At 39.5% G+C, this 25,747-nt stretch overlaps 1 protein-coding gene across 2 annotated transcripts; it reads right to left on the bottom strand.

Annotated features, from left to right (window-relative positions):
• Window positions 1–723: 723 nt before the first annotated feature.
• Window positions 724–24,050, bottom strand: col28a2a (collagen, type XXVIII, alpha 2a). Of its 2 annotated transcripts, none has more exons than XM_033618317.2 (36): window positions 23,897–24,050; window positions 23,562–23,708; window positions 22,706–23,280; window positions 20,459–20,479; window positions 20,287–20,346; window positions 19,085–19,138; window positions 17,283–17,327; window positions 17,154–17,180; window positions 17,022–17,066; window positions 16,855–16,899; window positions 16,447–16,500; window positions 15,157–15,225; window positions 14,985–15,053; window positions 13,123–13,191; window positions 10,356–10,424; window positions 8,693–8,761; window positions 8,510–8,578; window positions 8,187–8,255; window positions 8,003–8,074; window positions 7,769–7,837; window positions 7,608–7,679; window positions 7,334–7,402; window positions 7,132–7,200; window positions 6,968–7,036; window positions 6,809–6,877; window positions 6,152–6,220; window positions 5,888–5,956; window positions 5,560–5,628; window positions 4,624–4,704; window positions 4,460–4,495; window positions 4,333–4,369; window positions 2,869–3,426; window positions 2,419–2,741; window positions 2,051–2,306; window positions 1,463–1,654; window positions 724–1,378 (listed from the first exon to the last, which is right to left on the bottom strand). In XM_033618317.2, exons 2-36 carry the CDS (start codon window positions 23,695–23,697, stop codon window positions 1,371–1,373), a joined length of 3,732 nt encoding a protein of 1,243 aa, XP_033474208.2. In that variant the 5' UTR covers window positions 23,698–23,708; window positions 23,897–24,050; the 3' UTR covers window positions 724–1,370. The 2 variants fall into 2 exon arrangements, with proteins under 2 accessions (XP_033474208.2, XP_033474209.2); XM_033618318.2 differs by having other exon boundaries at window positions 724–1,375.
• Between the last annotated feature and the right edge of the window lie 1,697 nt (window positions 24,051–25,747).

Below are 25,747 nucleotides of genomic sequence, written 5' to 3'. Positions count from 1 at the left end.
GAGCCCCATGGCTGTTAAAAAACACAGGGGGACAAGAAGTTAACATAGTAGATAGGTAATAGAAAATGGCTGTTGCCTCAAATGTTAGTGTGTCCAAAGTCATGGCAACTATTAAAGCCCAGTGGGACTCCTAATTAGTAAACTATTAAACACAGGTGTGCTACAGAGAACTATCAATTTAAATGTTTAAAACACATGGATAGGAAAAGATAAGATGTACTTAATTTATACAGCAGAATCCATGTGTAAGAGGAAAAACTGTACTTTACATTAAAAAAGACAAACCAAAACCTTGGTTTTAAAGTTAGACTTAGGAGATGGTTGTCATAATGGTAATAGTGATAGGGGTTATTTTACTTCACCCTTTGAAACCTGGAGCGACATCACTTTTCTTGTGCTACTTCCAGATGCTTTTCGTTAGTATTTAAACCTTTGAACTCTGAGCAAACTGGTGTGATTTCTTTAAAAAACATGGGGACTTGAGTGAGTGATGTCCAACAAATTTTACTTTGATTTATTTTTTCTATTACATTTAATTTTTAAGCACTCTTTCCATGTAATTTTCTTTTCTGTCTGTATTTACCTTTTTTGAAAATAATTTTCTTGTTTTTAATTTTCTATTTCTACTAATTTCTTGCTAAGTTTGTTTGTTATTGCGTTCTTTCCATGTTTAACAAAAATCAAGCTAATTTGCTTATTAATAAACACACAAAACAGGCAAACCATTATTTTCCATTTTATTATTAAAAAACATATAAAACATTTATTCAGATATGCACACACTGCCCAAATAGACAGGCCTTTAATGGATGGACTGCAGGAAGTCTCAGTCTTCATCACAAGATGACAATGATCACAGTAGACCTCTGAAAGTAGTACCCAGACAGAAATGTCTATTACAGCTGCCAGTTATAACCTGAACGGAGACATTGTAAAAACAACAAACAGAATGTACACAAATGCACTCAGCATATTTCAGTACATGATACCAACACAAGGTATGTAGCACATGGCTCATAGAGGTATAAGAGGTTAATCTTAAATTACAATAAAAAGTTGTTTTTTGAAATGCAGGACAGTCAAATATTTGTGGTAATAAAGTTTGTTTTGTAGAAGTTAATTACTTAATTAAGTCATTTGTTAGGTGGAAACAGCAATATGTCAACAGTTTATCAGTATTTGATTTTACTGGTCCTTACTTTTTAACACTTACTATTTGTAAAAAAAAAACTAATTTGTGTTTGAGCACCAAAGTGTTAGAAAAGTGCATGAAATTATTTTCTGGACCCAACTGACAGAATGCATCACGTAAAAATAAATCAGCAGATTGTAGAGTAGTAAAGTCCACTTTCTGACAGCTTCTTCTCCTTTTATCCTGCTGGGGACGAGACAGTATAATATTAGGACAGTAACAATAAAACAAGACTGTGCATATTTGTCGTTAAAAACCAACAGAAGTTACCTGTTTTTGACTGAATGCAAGTCTTCTTGCATTCATCCTCTGTTTCGTAACGGTTGTCATTTCCACCGCAGCCTCCATACCAAAACTGTGCACAGGCGTTGGCCTGCTTGTCATAGTACCACTGGATGCTGTAATCTCGGCAGGTGCCTTGGTCCAAGGTGAGGTTACAGCGGGGATCAACAACAGGGGCCTCTGATGAAAAAAATAGTGTGTGAGATGCATGTTTTTTAAAGAATATTAATGTACTTCACGGCAATGGGCCTTTTCCACGGCAGACTTATTTGACTAAATCATAGTAGGAAATCCACAGGTTGGTACCACTAATATTAAAAATTGTCTCTGTTCTTTTCAAGTGTCCCTGTAAACCATGATAGTGTGACAGTAAGCCAGCATGTTCAATACCCGGACCTTACTGTCTTGTTTTCTCAAGATATCTCCTTATCTCAAGATGACAAAACTTATTTTTAGATAATTCAATAATTCACTTGCAATCTAAAGATAATGATATTAAAAAAAATGCAAGCACGGCCTTTCACATCAAAATGTCCTCTGAGAAAAAGGCCAGTCGAGTAAGAATGCAGTTCTCACCTTCAGGTAGGACTTGATTCGCCACGGGCTGCAACCGATTCGTATTTAAAGATGAAACTGAGCTCACTGTTGACACAGATGTTGCAGACGAGGATGACGATGTAGAAGATGACAAGACGGCTTCAGTGAAGACGGAGCTTTCTCTCACAGGAGATAACAATGTTGTTTTGTTGACTACAGCTACAGCAGCTACAGTATTACCACCCCGCCCATGGACTCTTAAGTCTAAATCTTCACCTTCATCATCGTCCACGACCTGGAATAAGATGACAACATAAAAATGTGTTAGTGTTGTAATTAATTCTGCACTATCAGTAAAGAAAATGACTGCAGAGTTTAATTGCAACAATGCAAATGAGTTTTCAGACCTGAACAGGGAGAGGATCGGCGCTGATGGGCAGTGTGAATGTGTCTCCACGGCCTCGGCTGGTGGTGCGTCTGTGATTTTGGATCTCCTCTTTGAAATTTTGACCATTTTCAGTATTCCCATATCCATTGTTTCCATAACTATAAACATAACCATTATTGCCATGGCCATTATATCCATTGGTATTCTCTCCATGTCCATTGTTTCCATTAATACCATGCCCATGGCCATTGTTGCCGTTCCAGTGTCCATTTGTAATGTGATTGTAAATGAGGGCGCCATTTTCATCTTCACAGAACTGGCTGGCGAGTTTAGACTCCAGTGCTGAAAAAAGAAATTAAGAAATCAGTAAACTAGGCCAATCTCTCAGCTGAAAGCAATTTTACCTCTCTATGTTAATGAACACACTGCTGAAGGCATGGTATTTAAAACATCTGACTGCGATTACCACCTGGAAGAGTATTGAAGTCATCAATAAGGTACATGTGTTCGCTGTCGGGGTCCGAGGCAATGAGGTTGAGTTCTCGCAGGAACTCAGCCTGCGTAGGATCAGAAGAATTGACAATCCCCAGGGCATACATCTCAATGTTTGCAGCGTGAGCTTCCCTCACTGCTATGTCAAGTTTGACAGGCTCTCGTTTGTCAGTCTGACCATCGGTGATGACAATGGCTACTTTTCTGACCCCTGGCCGAGCACTGAAGAAAGCCTCCTGAGTGGCCTTTCTGATGGCGGTGCCAGTGTACGTGCCCTCACCCATGTAAGGCATTTTTCTGATTGCCTGCTTAATGTCCTCTTTGCTCATGTAGCGAGCTAAGTTGAACTCCAAATGGACATGCAGACTGTAGAGGACCAGTCCAATTCTGGTGGTGTTGCGTCCAATTGTGGTGCCGTCCACCAACCTGGTGACAAAGTCCTTGATGATTTCAAAGTTCTCAGGGCCGACACTCTCTGAGCTGTCGATGACGAACACAAGTTCCATTGGTCTTTCTTTGCACTTGATGCCACATCCTGCAAACAATAAAAAACTGTCATTACTGTGCTGTACTGTGGTTTAGCTAATGATAGTTTTAGAGCTGCACTAATCAATATTTTCATTGTAACAACTGATTAAATAACTATGATTAATGTGAAAGGGGACACTCACAGTGGGGAACCCACAAAGATTCATGATTCATCACCTAATTCTGCAGGTCCCTCTGGCTCTATGGAGTCTTTTAGCATCTTTTAGGTCACTCTTTTGATTTTATGGCTGGCAACTTTATTTTTTTGGTTCATTCTTACTCTCATCATTTCTACTCACAGCAAGCTGCTGTTTTCAGTGAAATGGCTGTAAGGGTGCTTTTACACCTTAAAAGAAGTTTAAAAAGAACTTTGGTCTATGTTCCTGGTTCATACGGTTCATTTACACTGGTGTGAAAGCTTTCCACCGAGCCCTGGTGTGGACTAAAGCAGATCTTTAGCAGAGAAATTGGCAAGGCAGATGGTGAGATGGAAGCCTGATTGTAGAAATTGTCAAATATTTTTTGGCACACGCCATTTTTGGCTTTTGTCTGTACGTACATTTTTGGTATGGATCCTACGCACTTTTTTTTATTCATGAGACCTCAGATTGGAGCTAAAAGGACTAAATGTTGGTTTTATATTTGTCAGATCTAGATAAACATTAATCTTAATGGATACTAATATTGTTAAACATTGTAACGGCTATAAAATGGTACCAAAAGATTCTAAACCAAACCAGTACCATATCACAACAAAACAGCTTTTATACTTTTTATACTTTGGATCTACATTCATGCCACATGTCAATTCAAAGTAACTCTACTAATAGATATATCAGATGGTACATGCTTTCCCTTTAGATACCACCTACTTATCAATACTAATACCGGTTAGCTAGACTTGTAGTCTTACCACAGATTTCTTTGATCAGCTTAATAATGTCTTCTCTCTGAAAAACATGAGAATATGTACAGTATATTAGTACAAAATCACTATAATTTATTGAATGTTGAAACATTAGTTGAATCGATGAATTTACTGTGAGGCCTGGTTCTCCTTTTGCTCCTGGTCTTCCCTGAGTTTGAGAAAAGTTTGAGAAAACAATATTTCTGTTTCAGCCCAAAACATCAGCTTAATTGAGAAATAACATTGGCGGTCTTATTATTTATTGGGAGAGTGAGGATTAGGATTGGTTTTGCTTACTGCTTCACCAGGGACTCCATGATCACCCATGTCTCCTTTTGTACCTTTCATTCCTCTCTCACCCTGTGATCCACGATCACCCTGAAACATTACAGAGTAATTTGTCAACCAGAGATCAGTTGATTAGACGTCAATAAAATGTTAAAATGTTAAAGGGGAACTCTGGTATTTTTCAACCTGGCGCAGATTTTCCCATGTTTTTGTGTCTAATTGACTTGTAGGAACAACAATTTTTGAAATGGTCCAACACTGAGAGATTGCTGCAGCTGGCAGCAGCAAAACAAGCCACAATGTAACCATTTATGTCCATTAAAAAGGCTTTTTTTGTCACTGACAGGCTCAGATTATTATTATGAGTGACTTACAACATAACCGAAAAGGCCCTACAGAGAAATGAAACATTTTTACGTACTTTTCTGTTTCGCGTCCCAGTCTCACTAATGAAAAGTCATATTCTGAAATCTCGAGATTTCCGTTTTCTTCCTTGTTTCAGAAGAAAAACGGTGGAAATGCAAATGAGAGCTGGAGAGAGGACTGTCGCTAATAGTTTGTTTGCTAGAGAGCAGAGCGTTTATCTGTCTCTTACATGAAAGATCTTCAGTGTTGTGGCTGAATATTTGGCTGGTTTCAACAAGCTGAAAAAAGTTGCAAGCGGAACAAGCGAAAGATACAGAAAAAACGTTACATTTCTCTGTACAGTCCTTTTCATGATGTTGTAAGCCAGACATAAGGACAATTTGAGCCTGTCAGTGGCAAGAACAAGGACATTTAATGGACATAAATTGATGGGGCACACCTGTGCTTACATTGCAGCCTGTTTCACTGCTGCCAACTGCAGCACTCTCACTTTATACTGGACGAGTCACTTATACACAAAAACAGGTACATGTTGAAAAGTGTCTGAGTTCTCCTTTGAGATAAGCGCAAATCGATCACCTTAGGTCCAGGAAATCCTTCTCCTTGAGGCCCTCTAGGCCCAGTCATACCTTGAGATCCTGGCTCACCCTGAAATTAGATTGTAGATTTTAGTGAATCATATGGGATCTTTCCACACTCTTGGCAGATCATAAATTATTGTTCTGTTTTGTCCTGCAGCGAGTTTGTCAGGCAGTTCTATTGGGTAACATGTCAGCACCAATTATTATAAGTACATCATGTTGCTTCACTCTTATTTGCTGTGGACAAGAAAGTACAAATCATGATCATGAAGAGCTTGGTAAGCGCTTGAAAGCCAGCATTTATGTAAAACAGTGGTAACATTTACCTTTGGACCTTGAATACCCTCTCCTGGGGGTCCAGTGGGACCTGCAGGTCCTGTCCTCCCAACATTACCCTTCAAACAAATGTTTAAAAGTAATTAGACCACTGGTTTATATAAAAAAAAACACAACCTGCAAACTTGCATATATTGCGTAATCACAGTATAACCTCAAACCTCATAAGGTGTCAAATGTTTAATATGTGTACTTATTAGCTATGATTCAGATTTTATGATTAGATCAAGCTGTTTGTAAGTAATCTTTCTTACAGGGGGTCCTTGTAAACCCTCTCCAGGTGGGCCGGGCAAACCTGGCAATCCTCTAAAGCCAATATCGCCCTGAAATAGACATGACATTATCAAATGCACTATGAGCATCCAAATACATAAATCCAATCACCAGAATAAATGTTGGCATTGTATGTTTCTGCAAACCGCGGGTATGTAACATTTGTATGTTATTGTGTAGCGGATATGTTGATACTTTATGTTTCTTTACTTCACAGCATTGTGGTTATCTTGTGGTTATGTTTAAGTTAAAAAAAGATCATGTTTGGCTTAAAACATCTGCTTTTGTTGACATGATCACTGCTGGAAATGTTGCCAATGTCTCCCTAAAAATCAACCAATCTTGTAGTTTGTTGGTCTTTAACAGTGGTCTGCATTGGTCTGCAGCTTGGCAGCCATCTCCCCAGGTGTCACGCCATCCATCTCCTCCATCTTCCAGTGACAAAGTCAGCTCATACACATGGAACTGCAGAATTACGTCCCTTAATAAACATTGATATGATACCTATGAAATGTACAAATGTTACATATCTTTGCAGAAATGTACAAAGCCAACACCTTCTTGTGGTGACTGGGCTGAATACATATACATTCACATATAAAAAACACACACACAGAAAACAAAATGTAGACACAAACCTTGGGACCAGGAATTCCTATTCCTTCTGGGCCTGGCTCGCCTGGTAAACCTGGCAGGCCCGGAGGACCCTAAAAAAATACATAGATTAGATCAAACTAGCTTGCACAGAACTTACTGGTTACAGATTTTAGTTTGTGTAAAATACTGATAACACAAACCACAGGGCCCTGGATGCCTTCGCCTTTTGGACCAACTGGACCCGATAAACCCGAATGACCACGTTCACCCTGGTTGAACAAAATTTTAAGATGAATACCAGCAACATTATGCTGATAAGAACACTATGGTTAGAAAATGTTCTTTAAAAAATTACAGTGTTTACCTTTGGACCAGGTAATCCATGGCCTGGTTCCCCAACAGGACCAGGGGGACCAATGGGGCCTACATCACCCTGGAGACAAGACGGTAAAGTCACACTGTTGAATGGTGGCAATAATTATGAATGCATTACATCACATCACACTCTATTTGGCAGCTCTTCTGGCTGCCTGCTACTTGTCTACCTTGGTGCCACGTATTTTTACCTTTGGCCCTGATATGGATCGTCCTGGCTGTCCTGGTATGCCCTGCTGGCCTGGTGTCCCACGTTCACCCTAAAAGATGAGAGTGAAGAGACTTAAGATCCAATTAATATCTGTATTTTAGCATTACTGTAGAGGACTTGTTTTCTGGGTAAGTGTGGCATACATCTTCAGCAGCAACGTATTCATCATAGAATATATGGAAGGAGGCTGCTTACACTACTTCATCATGGCTTCTATCACACCACAATAAAACACTTGTTCCATTAACTCTTACCTTTGGTCCTGAGGGTCCTGAGATCCCAGGAGGACCATGTAACCCACGGATGCCCCTCAGACCCTGATCACCCTGGGAAGGATTACAACACACATCATCGGATTAAAATTTGTTCTTGTATTAATTCTGAACAACACAAGCATATATAATCCAAAACTTACCTTCTCCCCTTGAATGCCAATTCCTTGTGCTCCCTCAGGACCTCTTAAACCAGGTAAACCAGCCTCGCCCTAAGAGAGGAAAGGTAGATGAGACAGAGGCAATCCTTTGACCCGTGACAAGTAACTTTTGATTGTAAACCAATGGACAAAGGAAAGGAAGGTGGAGTTTTGATGCTACTAAAAAACAGGATACGTAGTGGAAATTTTCCACAGAGTTGGCACAGTGTTATTCACCTTCTGCCCCGGAGCTCCATCCTCTCCTGGAAGACCAGGTACGCCAGCCAGACCAGCTGCCCCAGGGTCTCCCTGTAACAACAGAGTAGTTTTATTTGATATTTTAAGGATTTAGTGAATTAGCACTGTTAATTCAGACCATAACTAAATTGATTTGTTTGGTTTAGGACACGTGTTGCTTTACCTTTGGACCAGGTTCACCAATGCCTGGCTCTCCTGTGGCTCCCTGCTCTCCCGGTAAACCTTGGTCTCCCTAGAAATAGAAACAGCAAGATGATATCAGTAATTATAGGAAAAATGTAATAAACCATCAAGTTCTGGACTTGTTTGGTCCTGCTTCACAATGAAGTGAGTGAATAGTATTCAGTTGTAAAGCTAACCTGACCTGGAATTAAAATTCAGAACCTTGTCTGTGTGAGGCAGCAGTATTAGCCACTATACCAGCTCTCTCTGACCATACAACCAGATGCAATGTTGCATTTTCATACAGCAGGTGTTTTAACAAACCTTAGGTCCAGGTAAACCTTCTCCTGGATGTCCTCTGGCTCCTGGTGGACCTCTTGGACCTTCGACTCCCTGAGCATTAATAGAAATTAGAAGGCTTTTGGAGCAGAATGTCCTAATACTCTGTGTATACAAATATATGTCAGTGTGACATTGTGGAAATATAGATTAAGATATTGTGCCAACCTTCTCTCCCTGTATGCCCACTCCTGTCAGTCCAATTGGCCCTGAAACACCTGGAGGTCCCAAGTCACCCTAGAAGTAAAACACCACAGTATTAGTTCTCAGTGACTCTCTTGGCAAGTTACTGTAAATGTGCATATATATATATATATATATACAAATATGTAGCAATGGGGTGTTAAAGAAAATAGAAATAAAGCCCCCAACATATTGCAGACCTCCACCAAGGTCTAATAATTTTCCCGTTACAAACTGTACAGAACAACAATGCCAACCCAGTTACCAGAGGAGAATGCTGGTATTGTATGTTTCTGCAAAAGCAAGGTTAAGTTACATTTGTACGTTTCATACCTATCGTATAAGCATTTCTAAAGTGATGTAGTTCTGATTACATGTATACAAGGTGACTTTGCAGATGCAAAGATTCCACTATTTATTCTGGTAATTAGATTGACAATACACATGAAAATAAATGTTGATGTCATGAGTTAGCCTTCCTCTAAATACATTTTCAAATTCTCTGCTCATTATTCATGCCTGTCACTAGTAACATCTCCTTTGCACATCTGCCAATGATCTCCATGTTTTTTTGCCACCTTCTAACCTATGGCTGACCTTGTTTATGGAAAAAAAGTGTAAACAGCAAATTATACCAGGACTGTCACATTTGAGGTACTTAATTCTACTGAAATTTATGCATAGAGTATTTGAATTTTGGGCGATACTCAGCGATCTGATAATTCATAAATTATACAAACATGCACATGGATGGTGCACATTCCTGTCGATGGTTTAACACTATTCCACTAATCAACAGGTAGTGCCAACGAGCCAAGAAACGCAAGAATAACTTTAGTTAGGCTGCGGTCAAAAAAGTTAAATCCTGTCTTTTCCTCAACACTTTTCCTTGACCTCAATGAAAAATGTCATGAGGTCAAGGAAAGATGTGAAGGAGAATTCATAAGGACTTAGGATAAGACAACAGCAAAGATGGTCTGCTAAAAGTACATCTTGGATACTTTGCCCCATGTGTTATTATGTTGTTTCACACATAATAATGTTTACATAAATGTCAACAACTTGGTGAAAAATATTGCTTCATTAACAAGATCAGAAATGACATAAAAAAAGGAGTATAGGCTACCAGACACAAAATTGAAACAAAATGGCTGTCACACTGACAAAGACTGCTGATGCTTACCATCCATTCCACTCATATTTATTAACATGAATCCCAATTAGTATGACTACAAAAATAATTGTAAATTTATGCAAGATATGCATATTGTTTGTTTTCATGAATGGCCAAATGGTGTGTCTCTTTAAATACTTCTACTGCAAGGAACTGTGGGAAGACATTACCTCTCTTCTTTTTGTAAAGGATGGTCCACTGTATCCTATGCTAAAGGAGGCACTGAAGCACCTTTCCTTAGCACTGAGAGAATTCAACCAGCTGTTATCATGGCTGCCATTTAGACACTTCGAGGTAATTTCACATAGTTAGGAACCTTTCTAAGCAAAGAAGACTATTTGACTGCAGCCTCCCTGTAATGCTCCAAAGAGCCATCCTGAAACCTAGAGGACATTTGGGCTCCATTATTGATTTCATTGGATTTCATTTGTTGTGTAGACGTGTGTGTTTGCAGTATACACATTTAAAATCCACCTTTTCTCCTTTGATTCCTAGACCCTGCTGTCCCCTTGGCCCCCTCGGCCCAGCGAGCCCCCGTTCCCCCTGTGGAACAAAATCAGGTTATCTGTCAGTCACATCACAGTCACTTGCCTCTGGATCACAGCCAAGTCTGCATTGTTCTCAGTAACGAGACTATGGAGGAAGAGCATGTTGGCTCCTGTTATCCTCTTGTGATTGATACAAAATGATCCTTTGTACAAAGAATGGAAACTTTTTCCCAGTGGCAGTGAATCATGAAGTGAACCAGTTGCTGAACAGCAGCCTGAGCAACATCGAAGAGTAATGAAATGCACACCTGATACTATATACTTACTTAATGTGAGTGTGTGTATGTGTGTGTGTGTAGAGAGAGGAGAGGGTTGGAGCACCTCTGACAGAAGCACTCGAATCCCTTTTTACAAGAGTTAGAAGTCAGCAGTGAAATAAAATATAACAGCTAGGAGGTCTGGCACAGGCAAAACAGATGTGTTGTTGCTTGAGGACATTTCCAGTGTTCATTTTCTAAGAGCTTTATTAAACAAATAAAAGCGTACATAAATTTCTTTACAGAGAATGCGCCACATAAATATGCCCCCCCCCCAATCATCAACTGAACCTGCACGTTCTGTCTTGTGAGAGTATTGATGCAATTCTTTTTACTCTTAATGGATATCATTCCTTAATCTCACTTCATTGTGGTTAGGGGTTTTCTGTCCTGCTGCACAGTAAGACATGCTGCTGTCAAGTCAATAATAATCTCCATGCATAATTTATATTTGAAGCCATATACAATTGTACCCAGTCCTGCATGTCTTGTCAACCCTTTGGTTGAATCCCAGCTTTCTCCTTTTGAATGGGGTATTTGCAGAGTTTACTGTAAAGCATGTGTCCCATAGGGCAGCATGTAGCAGCATGGGGGTGAGGGGGTACTGTTTTTACAAGCTTAACACATCAACAACAGAGTGAGGAGTACTGCTAGAGTGAACACCTGAGTTGTGAGTCAGTCAGATGGAACAGATGGGGGATCTGGTTTTGACAGATGCAGGCCATGAACTGCAAAACAGTACACATTATGTGCCTTATTTACTAGAATTTATGTTTTGTGGGGATCTAGTAACTGATCCTTGCGGTGTTTTTGCAAGTAGGTTATGAACTTGTTAGTTACTGGTAAATAGTGAAAATGTATTTTGCTTTTAGAAATTGCATTCTGCTCATCAGTTAAAGAATGTCTGCAGGACCTTATTTTATACTGATATCAAATGAGGCATGTTTATAGCACTCAATAGAATTAACCTTTGATTTTGCTGACAGATGAGTAGGGCTTGAAGCCAAAGACAAAATCAAAGGATTGGTTCATTTCCAGCTTGGAAGAGTTGTTGCAAGTCATAACCACTGCTCTCTCCCAATGTTTCCTGTCAGCTATTAATCATAGTGAATATGCCACCCATCATATAATTGATCCATAACATAAGAGACTGTTAAAGTGCAACAAGTTTACTGACTTCTTTAAAGATTATTTTTTGGGCTTTTTGCCTTTAATTGACAGGACAGTGTGAAATGGGAGAGAGAGAGAGAGAGAGAGAGAGAGAGAGAGAGAGAGAGAGAGAGAGAGAGTGGGGGGATGACATGCAGCAAAGGGTTGCAAGCCAGAATCGAACCTGCGACTGCTGCAGCGAGGCATCGCCTCTGTACGTGGGGCGCCGGCACTATCCACTACGCTACCAATGCCCCAGTTACTGACTTCTTTAAATCAAATTTCTGCTTAATTCAGGGTTTAAATTCTTTCCCTTCAGCAATGTGTAAGAGATTTATGCAGCTCCACATGTTGAGCAGCTTTATGGGGGTTAAGTGCTTTGCATGTGCTTTGATGCAGGGGATAGGGGGTTCTTCGCTCACCTTGGTATTTCTAATGTAGACTTCAGTGGAAATCTGTGTTTTCTATTTGACTGAAATCTCCATCTTACTAGTGTCCCTGTAGACCACTGTTGACGAGCTCTACTCGATCAACAAATGACTCATCGTTATTTAATTCATCTGTAACTCATGTGTTAATCAAAATATACCATTTGGGATTTTCCTATATAAAACGAGTGTGCTGTGGTATATTTATCTGCAGAGACTCTGCTCGTTGCCTGTATATTCTTACTTTCTTCTTATTTTGCTGTGTTTGGGACAATCCTGAAGACAGCGAACAGGTGAGGCTGGTACTTTATAAAAGGCGCAGGCGAAGTGTAACACCAAGCGAGTGAATGTGGGGTTGGCTTTCACTTTCACTGGTGGTACTGTCTACAAATATTAACCGACAATTCCTGCATAGTATACCTTTATAGTTCGAGTGTGTAGGATTTAGGGGCATCTATCAACAGATATGGAATATAATATTCATAGCCTGGTTTTCATTAGTTTGTAATCACCTGAAAATAAGAACTGTTTTGTTTTCATTACCTTAGAATGAGCTGTTTTGATCTATATACGAGCAGGCCTCTCCTATGAAGTCTGCCATGTTGTTCTACAGTAGCCCAGAACCTGACCAGAAGTTTCAGTTATGCAACCTCACCACTAGATGCCACTAAATCCCACACACCAGATGTGTCAGGTGTGACTTTGTCAGTTTTTGTTTTTGTTTTGGAAGAACATCTTGTGTCTCTCTCGTCTACCCTATGGAGAACTTTAGCAAATTGTTGTGGTATGTTCCAGTTTTGATCTAGATAATGTTATCATTGTTTTGATGAGTTCTCTGTTTATAGACTCAAAATAATACCTTTGGTCCAGGAAACCCCTCGCCCTGGGGTCCTTTTTCCCCTGCAACACCTTGTGGTCCTTGAGGTCCCTGTAAACAGAGTGTACAATATGTCACCCAGGTTCAGGTCAAAGCACCTATGTGGGCTTTCTTAGATCACAACTGCTTATAAACAACACACATACAGTACAGGCCAAAAGTTTGGACACACCTTCTCATTCAATGCGTTTTCTTTATTTTCATGACTATTTACATTGTAGATTCTCACTGAAGGCATCAAAACTATGAATGAACACATGTGGAGTTATGTACTTAACAAAAAAAGGTGAAATAACTGAAAACATGTTTTATATTCTAGTTTCTTCAAAATAGCCACCCTTTGCTCTGATTACTGCTTTGCACACTCTTGGCATTCTCTCCATGAGCTTCAAGAGGTAGTCACCTGAAATGGTTTTCCAACAGTCTTGAAGGAGTTCCCAGAGGTGTTTAGCACTTGTTGGCCCCTTTGCCTTCACTCTGCGGTCCAGCTCACCCCAAACCATCTCGATTGGGTTCAGGTCCGGTGACTGTGGAGGCCAGGTCATCTGCCGCAGCACTCCATCACTCTCCTTCTTGGTCAAATAGCCCTTACACAGCCTGGAGGTGTGTTTGGGGTCATTGTCCTGTTGAAAAATAAATGATCGTCCAACTAAATGCAAACCGGATGGGATGGCATGTCGCTGCAGGATGCTGTGGTAGCCATGCTGGTTCAGTGTGCCTTCAATTTTGAATAAATCCCCAACAGTGTCACCAGCAAAACACCCCCACACCATCACACCTCCTCCTCCATGCTTCACAGTGGGAACCAGGCATGTGGAATCCATCCGTTCACCTTTTCTGCGTCTCACAAAGACACGGCGGTTGGAACCAAAGATCTCAAATTTGGACTCATCAGACCAAAGCACAGATTTCCACTGGTCTAATGTCCATTCCTTCTGTTTCTTGGCCCAAACAAATCTCTTCTGCTTGTTGCCTCTCCTTAGCAGTGGTTTCCTAGCAGCTCTTTGACCATGAAGGCCTGATTCGCGCAGTCTCCTCTTAACAGTTGTTCTAGAGATGGGTCTGCTGCTAGAACTCTGTGTGGCATTCATCTGGTCTCTGATCTGAGCTGCTGTTAACTTGCCATTTCTGAGGCTGGTGACTCGGATGAACTTATCCTCAGAAGCAGAGGTGACTCTTGGTCTTCCTTTCCTGGGTCGGTCCTCATGTGTGCCAGTTTTGTTGTAGCGCTTGATGGTTTTTGCGACTCCACTTGGGGACACATTTAAAGTTTTTGCAATTTTCCAGACTGACTGACCTTCATTTCTTAAAGTAATGATGGCCACTCGTTTTTCTTTAGTTAGCTGATTGGTTCTTGCCATAATATGAATTTTAACAGTTGTCCAATAGGGCTGTCGGCTGTGTATTAACCTGACTTCTGCACAACACAACTGATGGTCCCAACCCCATTGATAAAGCAAGAAATTCCACTAATTAACCCAGATAAGGCACACCTGTGAAGTGGAAACCATTTCAGGTGACTACCTCTTGAAGCTCATGGAGAGAATGCCAAGAGTGTGCAAAGCAGTAATCAGAGCAAAGGGTGGCTATTTTGAAGAAACTAGAATATAAAGCATGTTTTCAGTTATTTCACCTTTTTTTGTTAAGTACATAACTCCACATGTGTTCATTCATAGTTTTGATGCCTTCAGTGAGAATCTACAATGTAAATAGTCATGGAAATAAAGAAAACACATTGAATGAGAAGGTGTGTCCAAACTTTTGGCCTGTACTGTATATAAATCACAGACACAGACACATCAAACACTTCAGGACAGAACAGACTCTGTTTCTTCTTAACTTACAGGAAGGCCAGGTTCACCCAAACCATGGGGGCCAGGAGGACCTGGTCGGCCCTGGAATCCGATGTCACCCTGCAGATTTATAAATTAACTTTATTTAATAAGGAAAAACCCAAAGACATGCAATTAGAAAGTATAGGGAGATATTCAGAAGAGAAATCATAACACTATTTACTTTGGGTCCAGGAAGTCCAACACCAGTTTCCCCCTGAATTCCTGGAGGGCCAGGTGGGCCACGTTCACCCTGTGATGACAAACATACAGCAATTACATGCAACACTAATGTGAAGTGGCGCTTAAAGCATGCATAATATGACAAAAGGACATGACTTTTCTGTCTCTTTAAGCTCTCTATTTTCAAACTTTTGGTGTCTTTCATTTATCAAATAAACACTAAGTTGCACCCCTGAGAAGTATTACCAAACCCAGAACTGAATTTGATTGTACTATATATACAAGAATACACATACACACCTACAAACACACACACATGCACACACGCAGATAAGATGCTGCTTTGAAGCTGAAAATAATGCTGTAATCTTCTTTGTAGTGAATGAGATATTTGATCTCATCCTGCAGGTCAGGACAGATAAGAGCTCCAGTTGTGTCTCACAGTTCAAGAAACCCCAAACAACAGTGTGTCAAATTAACAAAGAACTGCTGGAGGCTTTTTACTACATCAAAGCTGAAATAAATTACAAAAAAAATAGCTTGGTCTTAAAGTAACTTTTATTGAAAAACTAAAGGAGAAAATCCAAATAGCCGCAATTTAATAATTCTGCTTGTTTTAACAGAATATGTACATGTTACTACATTTTACTTTAACCTTAGTGATTAACTTTAGAGTGACAGTTTACTTTTTCAATCATGGTCATTTGATTGTGAGGACTGTGGAGTAAGAGGCACACTTAAGTTGCACATTTAAATATGTATTTTGTGTAGCAGTATATACATATAAAATTAATATGTGAAAAAGAAGGTCCTACAGTCTTTTAGGGACATATACACACATTATACTACATAGGGACCCACTAGGAGTCCTGTTTATCTTCACAAATGCTTCCTACAGTACATGTCCCTACATGGCGAGACACTGAGCATACACCGACTTTCCTTGTATGTTATTAATTGCAGGTCTTGTTTGAGTAGCTGACAATGCTGTAGGCACTTCCTAGTCTGTATTTAGAAACAGGATACAAGGAGAACATTAGATGAACCTGTAGTGAGATTTTTTGCTGATGGCTCATCCCTACGCAGGTGAATAACAGTAATGATGGGGAAGACTTTGACTCATTGTGTTCACACATGTTTATTAGCAGACAAACAGGCCCCATGTGCTGCACAGTAAAGACTGGGGTGGTAAAGCTCTAACCTCTAGTTTAAGCTAATCATAAAGGAAATGTAAAGGTCACAGCAGATGTCCATGATGAGGTAAGTAAAAGTTGCTCTAAAAGGGGCTGACCTGCTTTCCCTGAGGACCCTCTGGGCCAAGGTCTCCATGTGGTCCTGGTAACCCCTGCGCAGAAACAACATACAGTACAGTTATTAATAAAGAAACATCCATAAAAATTAAGATATGTCGGTGTGCATGGGTGTTTGACATGATATGGTGATTTCTGCGGCTATTTTCTGTAGTAAAAGAGTGTTTCCTTTTAAAATTTTACTTACACATACAGCAGTCCAGTGAGTGCTTTTAACAATACACACCTATGTATTTGTCTAGAATGTCATACCTGACTATCTCTGTCTTAAGATAAACACATCTCTTCTGTTTCTTGTTTGTTTGTTAAAACAATATCATGTGTTAACTACCAAAGACAAGCTGTAAAAATACATGATTGGCATATTTTACTACTGAAATATTACTGACCTGCAGACCTCTAAGTCCTCTTGTTCCAGCTGGACCCTCAGGACCCTGAAGCACATCAAACAAGTAGGAGAAAGACCATGAGACTAAACACAGCATGTACAGTAAGCAGGAATTTTAAAGTGGAAACATAATATTCAGTATTTGTGGTGTCAACAGTGCTGTTGTACCCTGTCTCCTTTGATTCCTGGAGTGCCACACTCACCCCTCTCACCCTGTGTAGAAAAGACAAGTACTGCACAGGCTTGCATTGTTTCCAACAAACTAACAGGTTATCATTATCATTTGTCTAAATCACATACCTTCTCTCCTTTGTAACCTGGTTTTCCCTGCGAGCAAAATTAATGAGACAAAACAAACACAGACATAAACAAACCACAGAGACAATAATTAATAGTGTCTTAATTTTGTTCATGAATGGTGACATTTACCTCAGCACCCTCTCGCCCAGGTAGACCACTTAATCCTGCTTCACCCTGATGTGACAGAGAGATTTATTATATCAATACAAGTTACAACTACTTTAAAGCAAACACCTCAAGACAGAAAAACAGTCTGATATTGCAGGTATAAACAGGTTTAGAAGAGAAACAAAAAGAATGAAAAAAAAAAACATCTTCCATTTAACTAAAGTCCTACCTACTGAAACAACAACATTAATGGACTGAAGACACATTTCAAAATGAAAGTGTTTAAGCTCCAAAACATAGAAGGAATATGAGTTAAATAATGAGCTGATGTCGAATAACTTAGTTGTTTAAGATTATTCATAATTTAATAATCATATTCTAATTCAACATTAGTGTTTCATGATCAGCCAGTATTATTTACGATATAGAGAAAAAAACAACAAATACAAAAGCACGTGAACATAAACACAAGCAATAAAATAGACAGAATATAAAAAGCCATATAGTAACATTAATAACTATGTAGGCATAAAAACTAAGGTATTGGCTAGAATATAAAAATGCAGATAAAAGGGATGTGAGGGTAAACTATCGTCTAGGTGCAGATACAGGCTGCCAAGGCTGACTGACTAACTTACATATACACTGTGTACAACAGTTAAGGTGTCAAGAAATAAAAGCATGTCAATATAAATATCTGGCACTGACTTGAGGACAGGGGCCAAAAAATGTTTGTTAAATTACTATTTGCAGCTCAAGAGCCAGAAATCAGAGCCAGAAGTTTTATCAATCCAACCACCTCTAAAAGAATCTTATAGGGCTTGGTCAATAATAGATGTCACAGATTTCAAGGGGAGGTGCATCTACTTATCGTCAGTGTGACAGTGATAAGTGTTTTATAATAATAATGCCCAATGGGAACAAAATGAGAAAAAAAGAGGGCCTAAAATGAAACCTTCTGGTACTCCACTAGAAATGGGTGATGAGGGAAAAAAAACAAAAGCTACTAGTGTTAGCAGAAACTGTGCTGGATAAATACGTTTGTAATCAGATAATAATGTCAGTGAGTTTGATTTTAGTACAAATATGAAGATTTCAGACCCTTATTTCTTCAAGAGCACTACAGAGTTTGTTTTTTGCGTACATCCTAATACTTACCCGTTGAATAGATACTAAATTATGTATTCATTGTTAATGATACACTTACCCATACTGTGATTTTTACACTGTGTATTCTGTTTGAACTGTTCTGGTATTGATGCTGCTTTGCAAAACTGGGCTATTTGCACAATTTAATACTGCCCAATACTGTTTATAATGTTACTGCTACCTCACAGCTACTTTTGCTTGTATTTTTTTCACCTTATTTATCATAGCATCAATATGCAGATGCGAAATGAATCTCGTACTTGTACAGTGACAATAATGACAACTTCTTTATCCTCATGACCTCAAAAGTTCCATATGCAGTAAAGCAGGTAATGTTTTATTATATAGGCTAAATACTGTATGTCTTAATAATAAAATACAAATATATAATTAATTAAGAATATTACTAAAATTGGCATATCTGTTACAAATCACTAGGATACATATTATAATCATAGATAAGAATTCACAATTGAGCCATTGAGCCAAATGAGCCATTGTTTACTACTATTATAAACATGATTTTTTTTTTTTTTTTTTTTAAGTTTTGCCAAATACTTAACAATTTACTCCTGACAATGTCTTTCAAAACTCAAACAGAATTTTAAATTGGCTCGGCTGTTTTATAACACTTGAAAGAGCCCCTCCGGCTAAGAAATTCATAGTACACGCACCTTTTGCCCTTTAAACCCCGGGGCTCCATCTTCTCCAGGGCGACCTTTTTTCCCCTGAGGAATGAAACAAAGTCAGGCTTAAGTTGACTAATTTCTTCCACTGACATTTTGCTCACCTCTTGGTGTGCGCCTTAAAATCACTAAAGACAAACAGGGCTGTGACCCATAACCAGAAATTAAATGTTACCTTGACCAAAGTGAAAGTGTAAGGGTTTGTTTGTTTCAAGGCAGGCATTGTTTGAGAAAGACAGATGGAAAAGTGTAATTGGACTCATGTCTAAATGTGTGTTACAGACATGCGTGTGAGGGCTGTAAGACACTTGAAGCCATAGGTGGGCATGAGGCGTCTTGTCCACAGGGCCAGGGGTCATCGTCACGAGTTGCACCTGGACAGCGTGTGTCAATTGCTACCCACCAGAAATCACTAGTTTGTGGCCATTAAACTAATGAAAGCAATTATGAGATCCTCCTTGTCTGAGTGTAAGAATTTGAAGAATCTCTCAGAGGAGAAAGCACCTGGTTAATGGCCATGCAGCTGTCTGTCAGCAGCATGATTATCTGCCAGGTCACTGGAAAGCTTGACATTACCTGAGCTGTAGATTATCTGGGAGGAGAGAGAGGGGCTTGGGGGGAAGTTTGCATATGATTGAAAATGTGTGTGTAGGAGTCTAGCATTACTCTGAAATGATGTGTAATATCTGGTGCTCCTTAGTACAGTTCCTCTATCCTTGTGTAACTGACCGTGGCAGGAGGGGTGTGAGATTAATGGTGGCCAAAGGTCCAGTTTTATAGGAAGTGGTGCTCTAAACGTGGTGCCTCTGGTTTCCATGGGGACATCTTATGTTACATGAGAAATGCACAATAACTGGCTGAGACTGGGCACAACAAACATATTTCTCTGTGAACAGCAGACCACAGCCTTTGATTATCTTCTCCTGTTGCCATAGGTTTGCTATTAGAATGTGGTACAGGACCACCTGTCAGTTTACTCTCCTTGTGCAAATGTTTGCAAGCAACGCTCAGGAAAAAAGAGCAAGTAATTATCCTGATGGTTCAAAAATGCACAATTACCATTCTTTAAAATATCAGGATCACTTCAGATCTCTCTGCACAAGATTTCAGGAAAATCCCTTCTTCTCACTTCAAAGGAAACTGCACCTTACTTGTGGGAAATTATGAGAAGTTTGAGGCTAAATACTCACCGCAGGCCCGCTTGGTCCCCTCTCTCCTTTCTCACAAGCACATCTCTGAGCCAGAGGGCACTTCAGAAAAAGAGACATGTTTGCTAAGCTGACATGAATCTAATTCTACACCCCCTCACCGAATTACACATTATTGAATGTCAAAAGATTTTCCGATTGTAATGATACTTACTCCTTCATCAGCCAAGCCAGTCTGCAAAGAAAACAAAAGATGGTGAATATCTGATTGAATCTGTATTATACCAATATTGCAGTCCGTAATGAGATTTGTTAAGTTGTTGCTTAGTGATGCAGATTAGTTCTGATAATTTAATGTCCCAAAATACATGTCTGTAAAACTATCTAATAGAAACAAAGGTTAGAGGTGGGACCAAGTCACTGGAGCGCGGTTACATGCACACTAATAAACCGATCATTATCTGATTTCTGGAGTTACCTGATTATTCAAGTGGTCATGTAAACAGCATAATCCGATAGGCTTTATCAGATAAAAGCCATTATCTGATTATGAGAAATCAGATAAACACACCTAGCTTTTTCCCCAATAGTCAGATTATTCGGTGCATGTATACCCTTTAATCTGGTTTCTTTTGGGTTTTGCTATTTTAGACTCCCACTCCACTATATTTTAGAGGGAAATATTGTACTTTCTACTCCACTACGTTAATCTGACAGCTTTTGTTTCCTTTCAGATAAAGATTTTACATAAAATAATATATTTTTATATTCTCAGTGTTTAAATTGTCACTTTTATTTTATCTTACTTATATGTTAGGTACTTTGTGTGACAAGTTTATATACAATACACTTGTATATTGCACTTTGCAGTACTTTTACTACGAATCTACCCAAAGTATGTAAAATTGGCTCCACATTGATAAACTACACATTAGAATGCTCTCACATGTATTTGTTAATGATAAAAACAAACAGTACTGTAAGAATATAAGCTGTCAGCATGATGAGTGCTTTATTTTGGAAATATATGACTTGCGTACTTTTCGAGGTTTTTCAAGGATATGAGTACCTACTGTAACAGGAAGTTTGAGTTTTATGTCATGTACTTGAGGAGAAATCCAACTGAAGGACTGAATCATGTAAACCAGGTTTTTCTGATTATCAGATTATTGAAGTGCATGTAAATGCGTCAAATCGGATTATTACCATTACCTGATTATTCCCAGTTATCTGATTATTGTGCGCATGTAAACGTGCTCAGTGATTTCCAAGTCACAAGTAAGTCTTAAGTCTTTGCACTTAAGTCCTGAATCAAGACAGTCCCGAGTTAAGTCCTAAATCCTAAACTTTGAGTGTGGAGTCCTTAACAAGTCACAAGTCCTCTCAGCAAATGTTATGTAATTTTAACAACAGAGTAATACTGTATCTAATCTACAAAGTCAGGAATAAAATAATAAAATAAATAATTAATTTAAAAAAATAAATAATTAAAATTCTGTATTAATATGCTTAAACAAGTTTTCTCAAAAGTTGGTAGGTAAGGTATCAAGTATATATAAGTCAAAAGGCTCAAGTCTGTAAAGTTGCAAATCTTATTTGATTTTGTCAATTCATTAATTTTCTGTAACCGCTTATCATGTTGGGGGTCACAGAGGGGCTAGAGCCTATACCAGCTGATATTGGGTGAGAGTCAGGGTGCACCCTGGACAGGCTGCCAGACTATTGCAGAGCTGTCACATAGAGACAGAAAACCATTCACACCTACAGCCAATTTAGAGTCACCAGTTAATTTAACTTGAGTATCTTCGTCTGTGGGAGGAAACCGGAGAACCTGGAGAAAAGCCAAGCTGAGAACATGCAAATTCCACACAGAAGGGCTCCCCCACCCTGAGTATGAACGCCCCACCTCAGGAACCCTCTTGCTGTGAAGTGACAATGCTAATCACTGTACCACTGTTTCGCCCTGTCAAGTCGAGTCTAAATTCATCAAATTTGTGATTCGATTTTAACTCAAGTCCATGTCCTGTGACTTGAGTCCTCACCTTTTGTGTAGGCACTTGAACGTGAAAGAAGAAAAACTGATGTAGACATAAAATTCCTGAATAAAACATTCAGAACAACTTCTTCTTAAGCTCTTTGGGATGATGAGTTATAGTGACGGTGTTATGAATAGATGACTAAATTCAAGTCATGTGTTACTGTATATAGAAATTCTAGGAATCCTGGGGGATCATGCAGATGACAGACAGTATTTCTGTAAAGCTGTGTAAAAAGCTTCAAATCCAGAGCTGTCTTAGACATTCTTTCATTTGTTTCTCCAGAGCATTGTCATCATTCCATCTCTATATGAATACCTGAACAAGCCCGTCCATGTGTCAACTGTGAAAAGATCCCTGTTCAAAGCAAATACATCACTTTTCTTCTCAGTGGTGTCTGCTGAAAGATGGGGTGTTATACTCACAATCTCAGTGACGATTTTTTCAACAATGTCTTCATCCTGTAAATTATGGAGGAAGCGGGAGGCCGGGGAGCTGGCGAGTAGGCGGAGCTGGGCTACATTGGCTGGCTCATTGGCCGTCCGAGTGATACCCAAAGAGAAGAATTTGATGCCCTGGTTCTTGGCATCAGCAACAGCAGAGAAAATGTCAGGGTTCCTCGGGTGGGAAATACCATCAGTGAGTAGCACGGCTACTTTGATGCTGCCAGGGCTGGATTCCTCCAGGTAGATCCTGGTCATGTTGGTGATGGCATAGGTGGTGTAGGTGCCATGCCCGATGTAGATGATGGGAGCTATACGGGTTTTGAAGTTCTCTGTGCCTTTCCAGTCTCTGAAGGTTTGCTCTGTGATAACATGACTGCTGTATTGCAACAGAGCTACTCTGAAGCTCAAGCTGCGGGCGGTCTGCAGCCGTGCCCCCTGGAGTCTGTCCACCACATTCATGGTGAACTGTTTTTCCTGCTCATGATTGTCCTTGGCGCTCTCGGAGCTGTCCAGAAGGAAGGAGAGCTCCAAGCTACAGTCCTCATCTAGGATGGCTGTGTGCACACAAAACAGGATGAAGAACTTGCTATTGACAATATAACATGCTTTTAAAGTGTTCCGTTTACTGACTGATTTCATTTTGATTTAAGTTGATGCTTTTTTCTTTTACCAATCTGTAAATCTTCACACAATGCTGCAGACTAGTGAGACATGTGCAGTTCATGAATACAATAGCGAGGCAACATGATGCTGAATTTACTGCACCAAATACTGTTTTTAGAATAAGAATAAAAGTATTTTCATTCATTTATTTTTCAGTCATTGCTAATCCTACCTTGTCCGTCATGAATATTTGCAGCCTGAAGTTTGACCCTAAATTTCTTGTTACTTTTCCTCTCTTGATATAAGTCTTGGGCCCAGATGCTGGTCAGTGCTGTGACCAGCAGCACCAGTGTAGAGGAGGGGAACATCCTTGTCCCAGCTGTGGAGAAAAAAAGCAACAACAAAAATCAAAATCAATTTTACTGTCCACAAAAGTAGTTTCTACATCAAATCAGGGTGCAAAAGTTTTTGCATCCAAATATTTTATCTGCTAAGTTTCAAAACATTTGTTGTTAAAGTGGAGTATATCCTTAAAACAACTGAGCAATTGTCTTCACATCAACTTACAGTCCAACCTCCTTTAGATATGCAGCAATTTCTAATATTTCAAAAGCAGCCCAAAATGCAGATTTGAAAAAGGTAGCAGGACCAGCAGAGGACCGGATTGCACAATGAGCTCCAGTTAGCTCATTGATTGAACAGCAGCAGCAGTGTCAGTCATTCTGTGGAGCAGAGAGTGAGAGACCTCGAAACAGGAACTCCTCCTTTATAAGGAGGCACCCACAGACCAGATCCCACTGAGCCATGCCAAGACTCCCGCTCTGCCCTCAGGGCAGGGGAACCAGGGTGTGTTTTCAACAGTTGTTGTGTATCAAGTAAAGAGGATTGTAGATATAAAAGTTTATTAGTGGAAACTCATTCTTAAACATCATAGACTTATCATATTGTGTGTTTTGCTTGTTTTTATTGATGAGTTACAGAACATTTTAACTGCCAGATAATAGATAGATTAGCTGCTTAATTCTGCTTATTATCTCACAGTATTTACTGTGAGAGGATGAAATGCATGTGATGATGTATGAGACTGAGTTTTGTGAGGTGAGCCTTGGATAATATTGTTTTAAGCAGCTTGTTCCATCTTTAGCGAGCAGAGATGAGTGGGATAGCTATAAATACAGTCTGATAATAGAATCAACAGTTTTTTTTTTAAATCTCACTCATTTTACATCTGGTATTTAAGTCAGAAAATTGCAACAATAAAAGTGGAATGACAGCCATTTTTAAGAGGTGATATAAAAAGTGGCACTGATTCCAGCATAAATTCCACAGATATAGGGGCGTTTTAAAGTTTAGAGGCCTAATGGCAAAGGCCTGGTCACCTCTGGTCTCCACCCAGACTTTAAATGACCGTGCCTGAGGACAAAAGGATTAAGGGTCAGGGATTTTCTACGGGGATTATAAAATCACTAAGCAATGGTGCTAGAAAATTAAACCCCGTTGTTTTAATTAAGAAACAATGGATTATCACAGTATTTTCAAATGAAACCTCGGCCATATTCGGTGCACTATTTACCTTTTGTGGGCCATTGTGATTTGTTTCATTTCATTATGCTCTCGTGAAAAGGGGGCTGGAACCAGTGGGTGAGTGACATGCAATATTTCTTAATAACTGGAAGCCGTAGGTGGTACTTCACCTTCCCCACCCTAAAAATGACCATTCACTAGTGGAGGTGACCTTTTAGCGTACTCCTCCTGGTGTAGTGATGCCGCTGGTCCTGTGCGGACTGGCTGAGGATTCATGGCTGCCTGCTGTGGTTGAGGTGAAGAAGCTTTGTATTGCAAAGCTCCAGGCAAGAAGTAATTAGAGTGAGAGAGACTCTCTGACACAAAGGAATGTTACACTGAATGATGGCTTGGCAAAATCCACACTGTCACTGTGCTCTGTGATGAATGACATCCATTCATGGTGTTCCCATACGCTGCAGCAACACTTGTAAGTTGCGGAAATTACTGTAAAGTGTGGTTGTCTTAAATGTGCATCCATCACTGAGTGAATGCTTTTGTTTATGTTCCCCATTATGATACGGGTCATTATAGAAGCTTAGAGATGTGTGCAAACTGAACACCTCAAACCTGTGATAAAACATCCCTGTTCTGAAGAGACAATTACTGTTCACTATTACAATATTTCACATTCACAATGAAATGGTAAAATAATTTGCATATGGACCAGCTGATTAAAAACGATATACTTTTACATTAACTGAACTGAATTAAAAAGGAGATAAAGTGTATTTTGACAGCAGCCATTACATTGCATTGTTGGGTTCAGGTATATGTAAAGAAAACTGTGAATGGTAAACATGGATTAAAGTAGTTTAGTTTAAAGCAACATGACATAATTCTTTAAAACAAAAT

The sequence above is a fragment of the Epinephelus lanceolatus genome, chromosome 14 (genome assembly GCF_041903045.1).
Source record: "Epinephelus lanceolatus isolate andai-2023 chromosome 14, ASM4190304v1, whole genome shotgun sequence".
In the NCBI taxonomy this organism is placed as follows: Eukaryota; Metazoa; Chordata; class Actinopteri; order Perciformes; family Serranidae; genus Epinephelus; species Epinephelus lanceolatus.
This window is presented reverse-complemented; position numbering and strand designations above follow the sequence as displayed.

Bases quoted from the DNA above. Each gene is read 5' to 3' on its own strand.
- col28a2a (XM_033618317.2), bottom strand. From the start codon at position 23,697: ATGTTCCCCTCCTCTACACTGGTGCTGCTGGTCACAGCACTGACCAGC. The intron at 6,221-6,808 runs GTTTGTGTCTAC...TGTCTATTTCAG, and splicing joins TAGGAATTCCTGGTCCCAAG to GGCGATATTGGCTTTAGAGG. The intron at 2,742-2,868 runs GTGGTAATCGCA...TTCTTTTTTCAG, and splicing joins TGACTTCAATACTCTTCCAG to CACTGGAGTCTAAACTCGCC.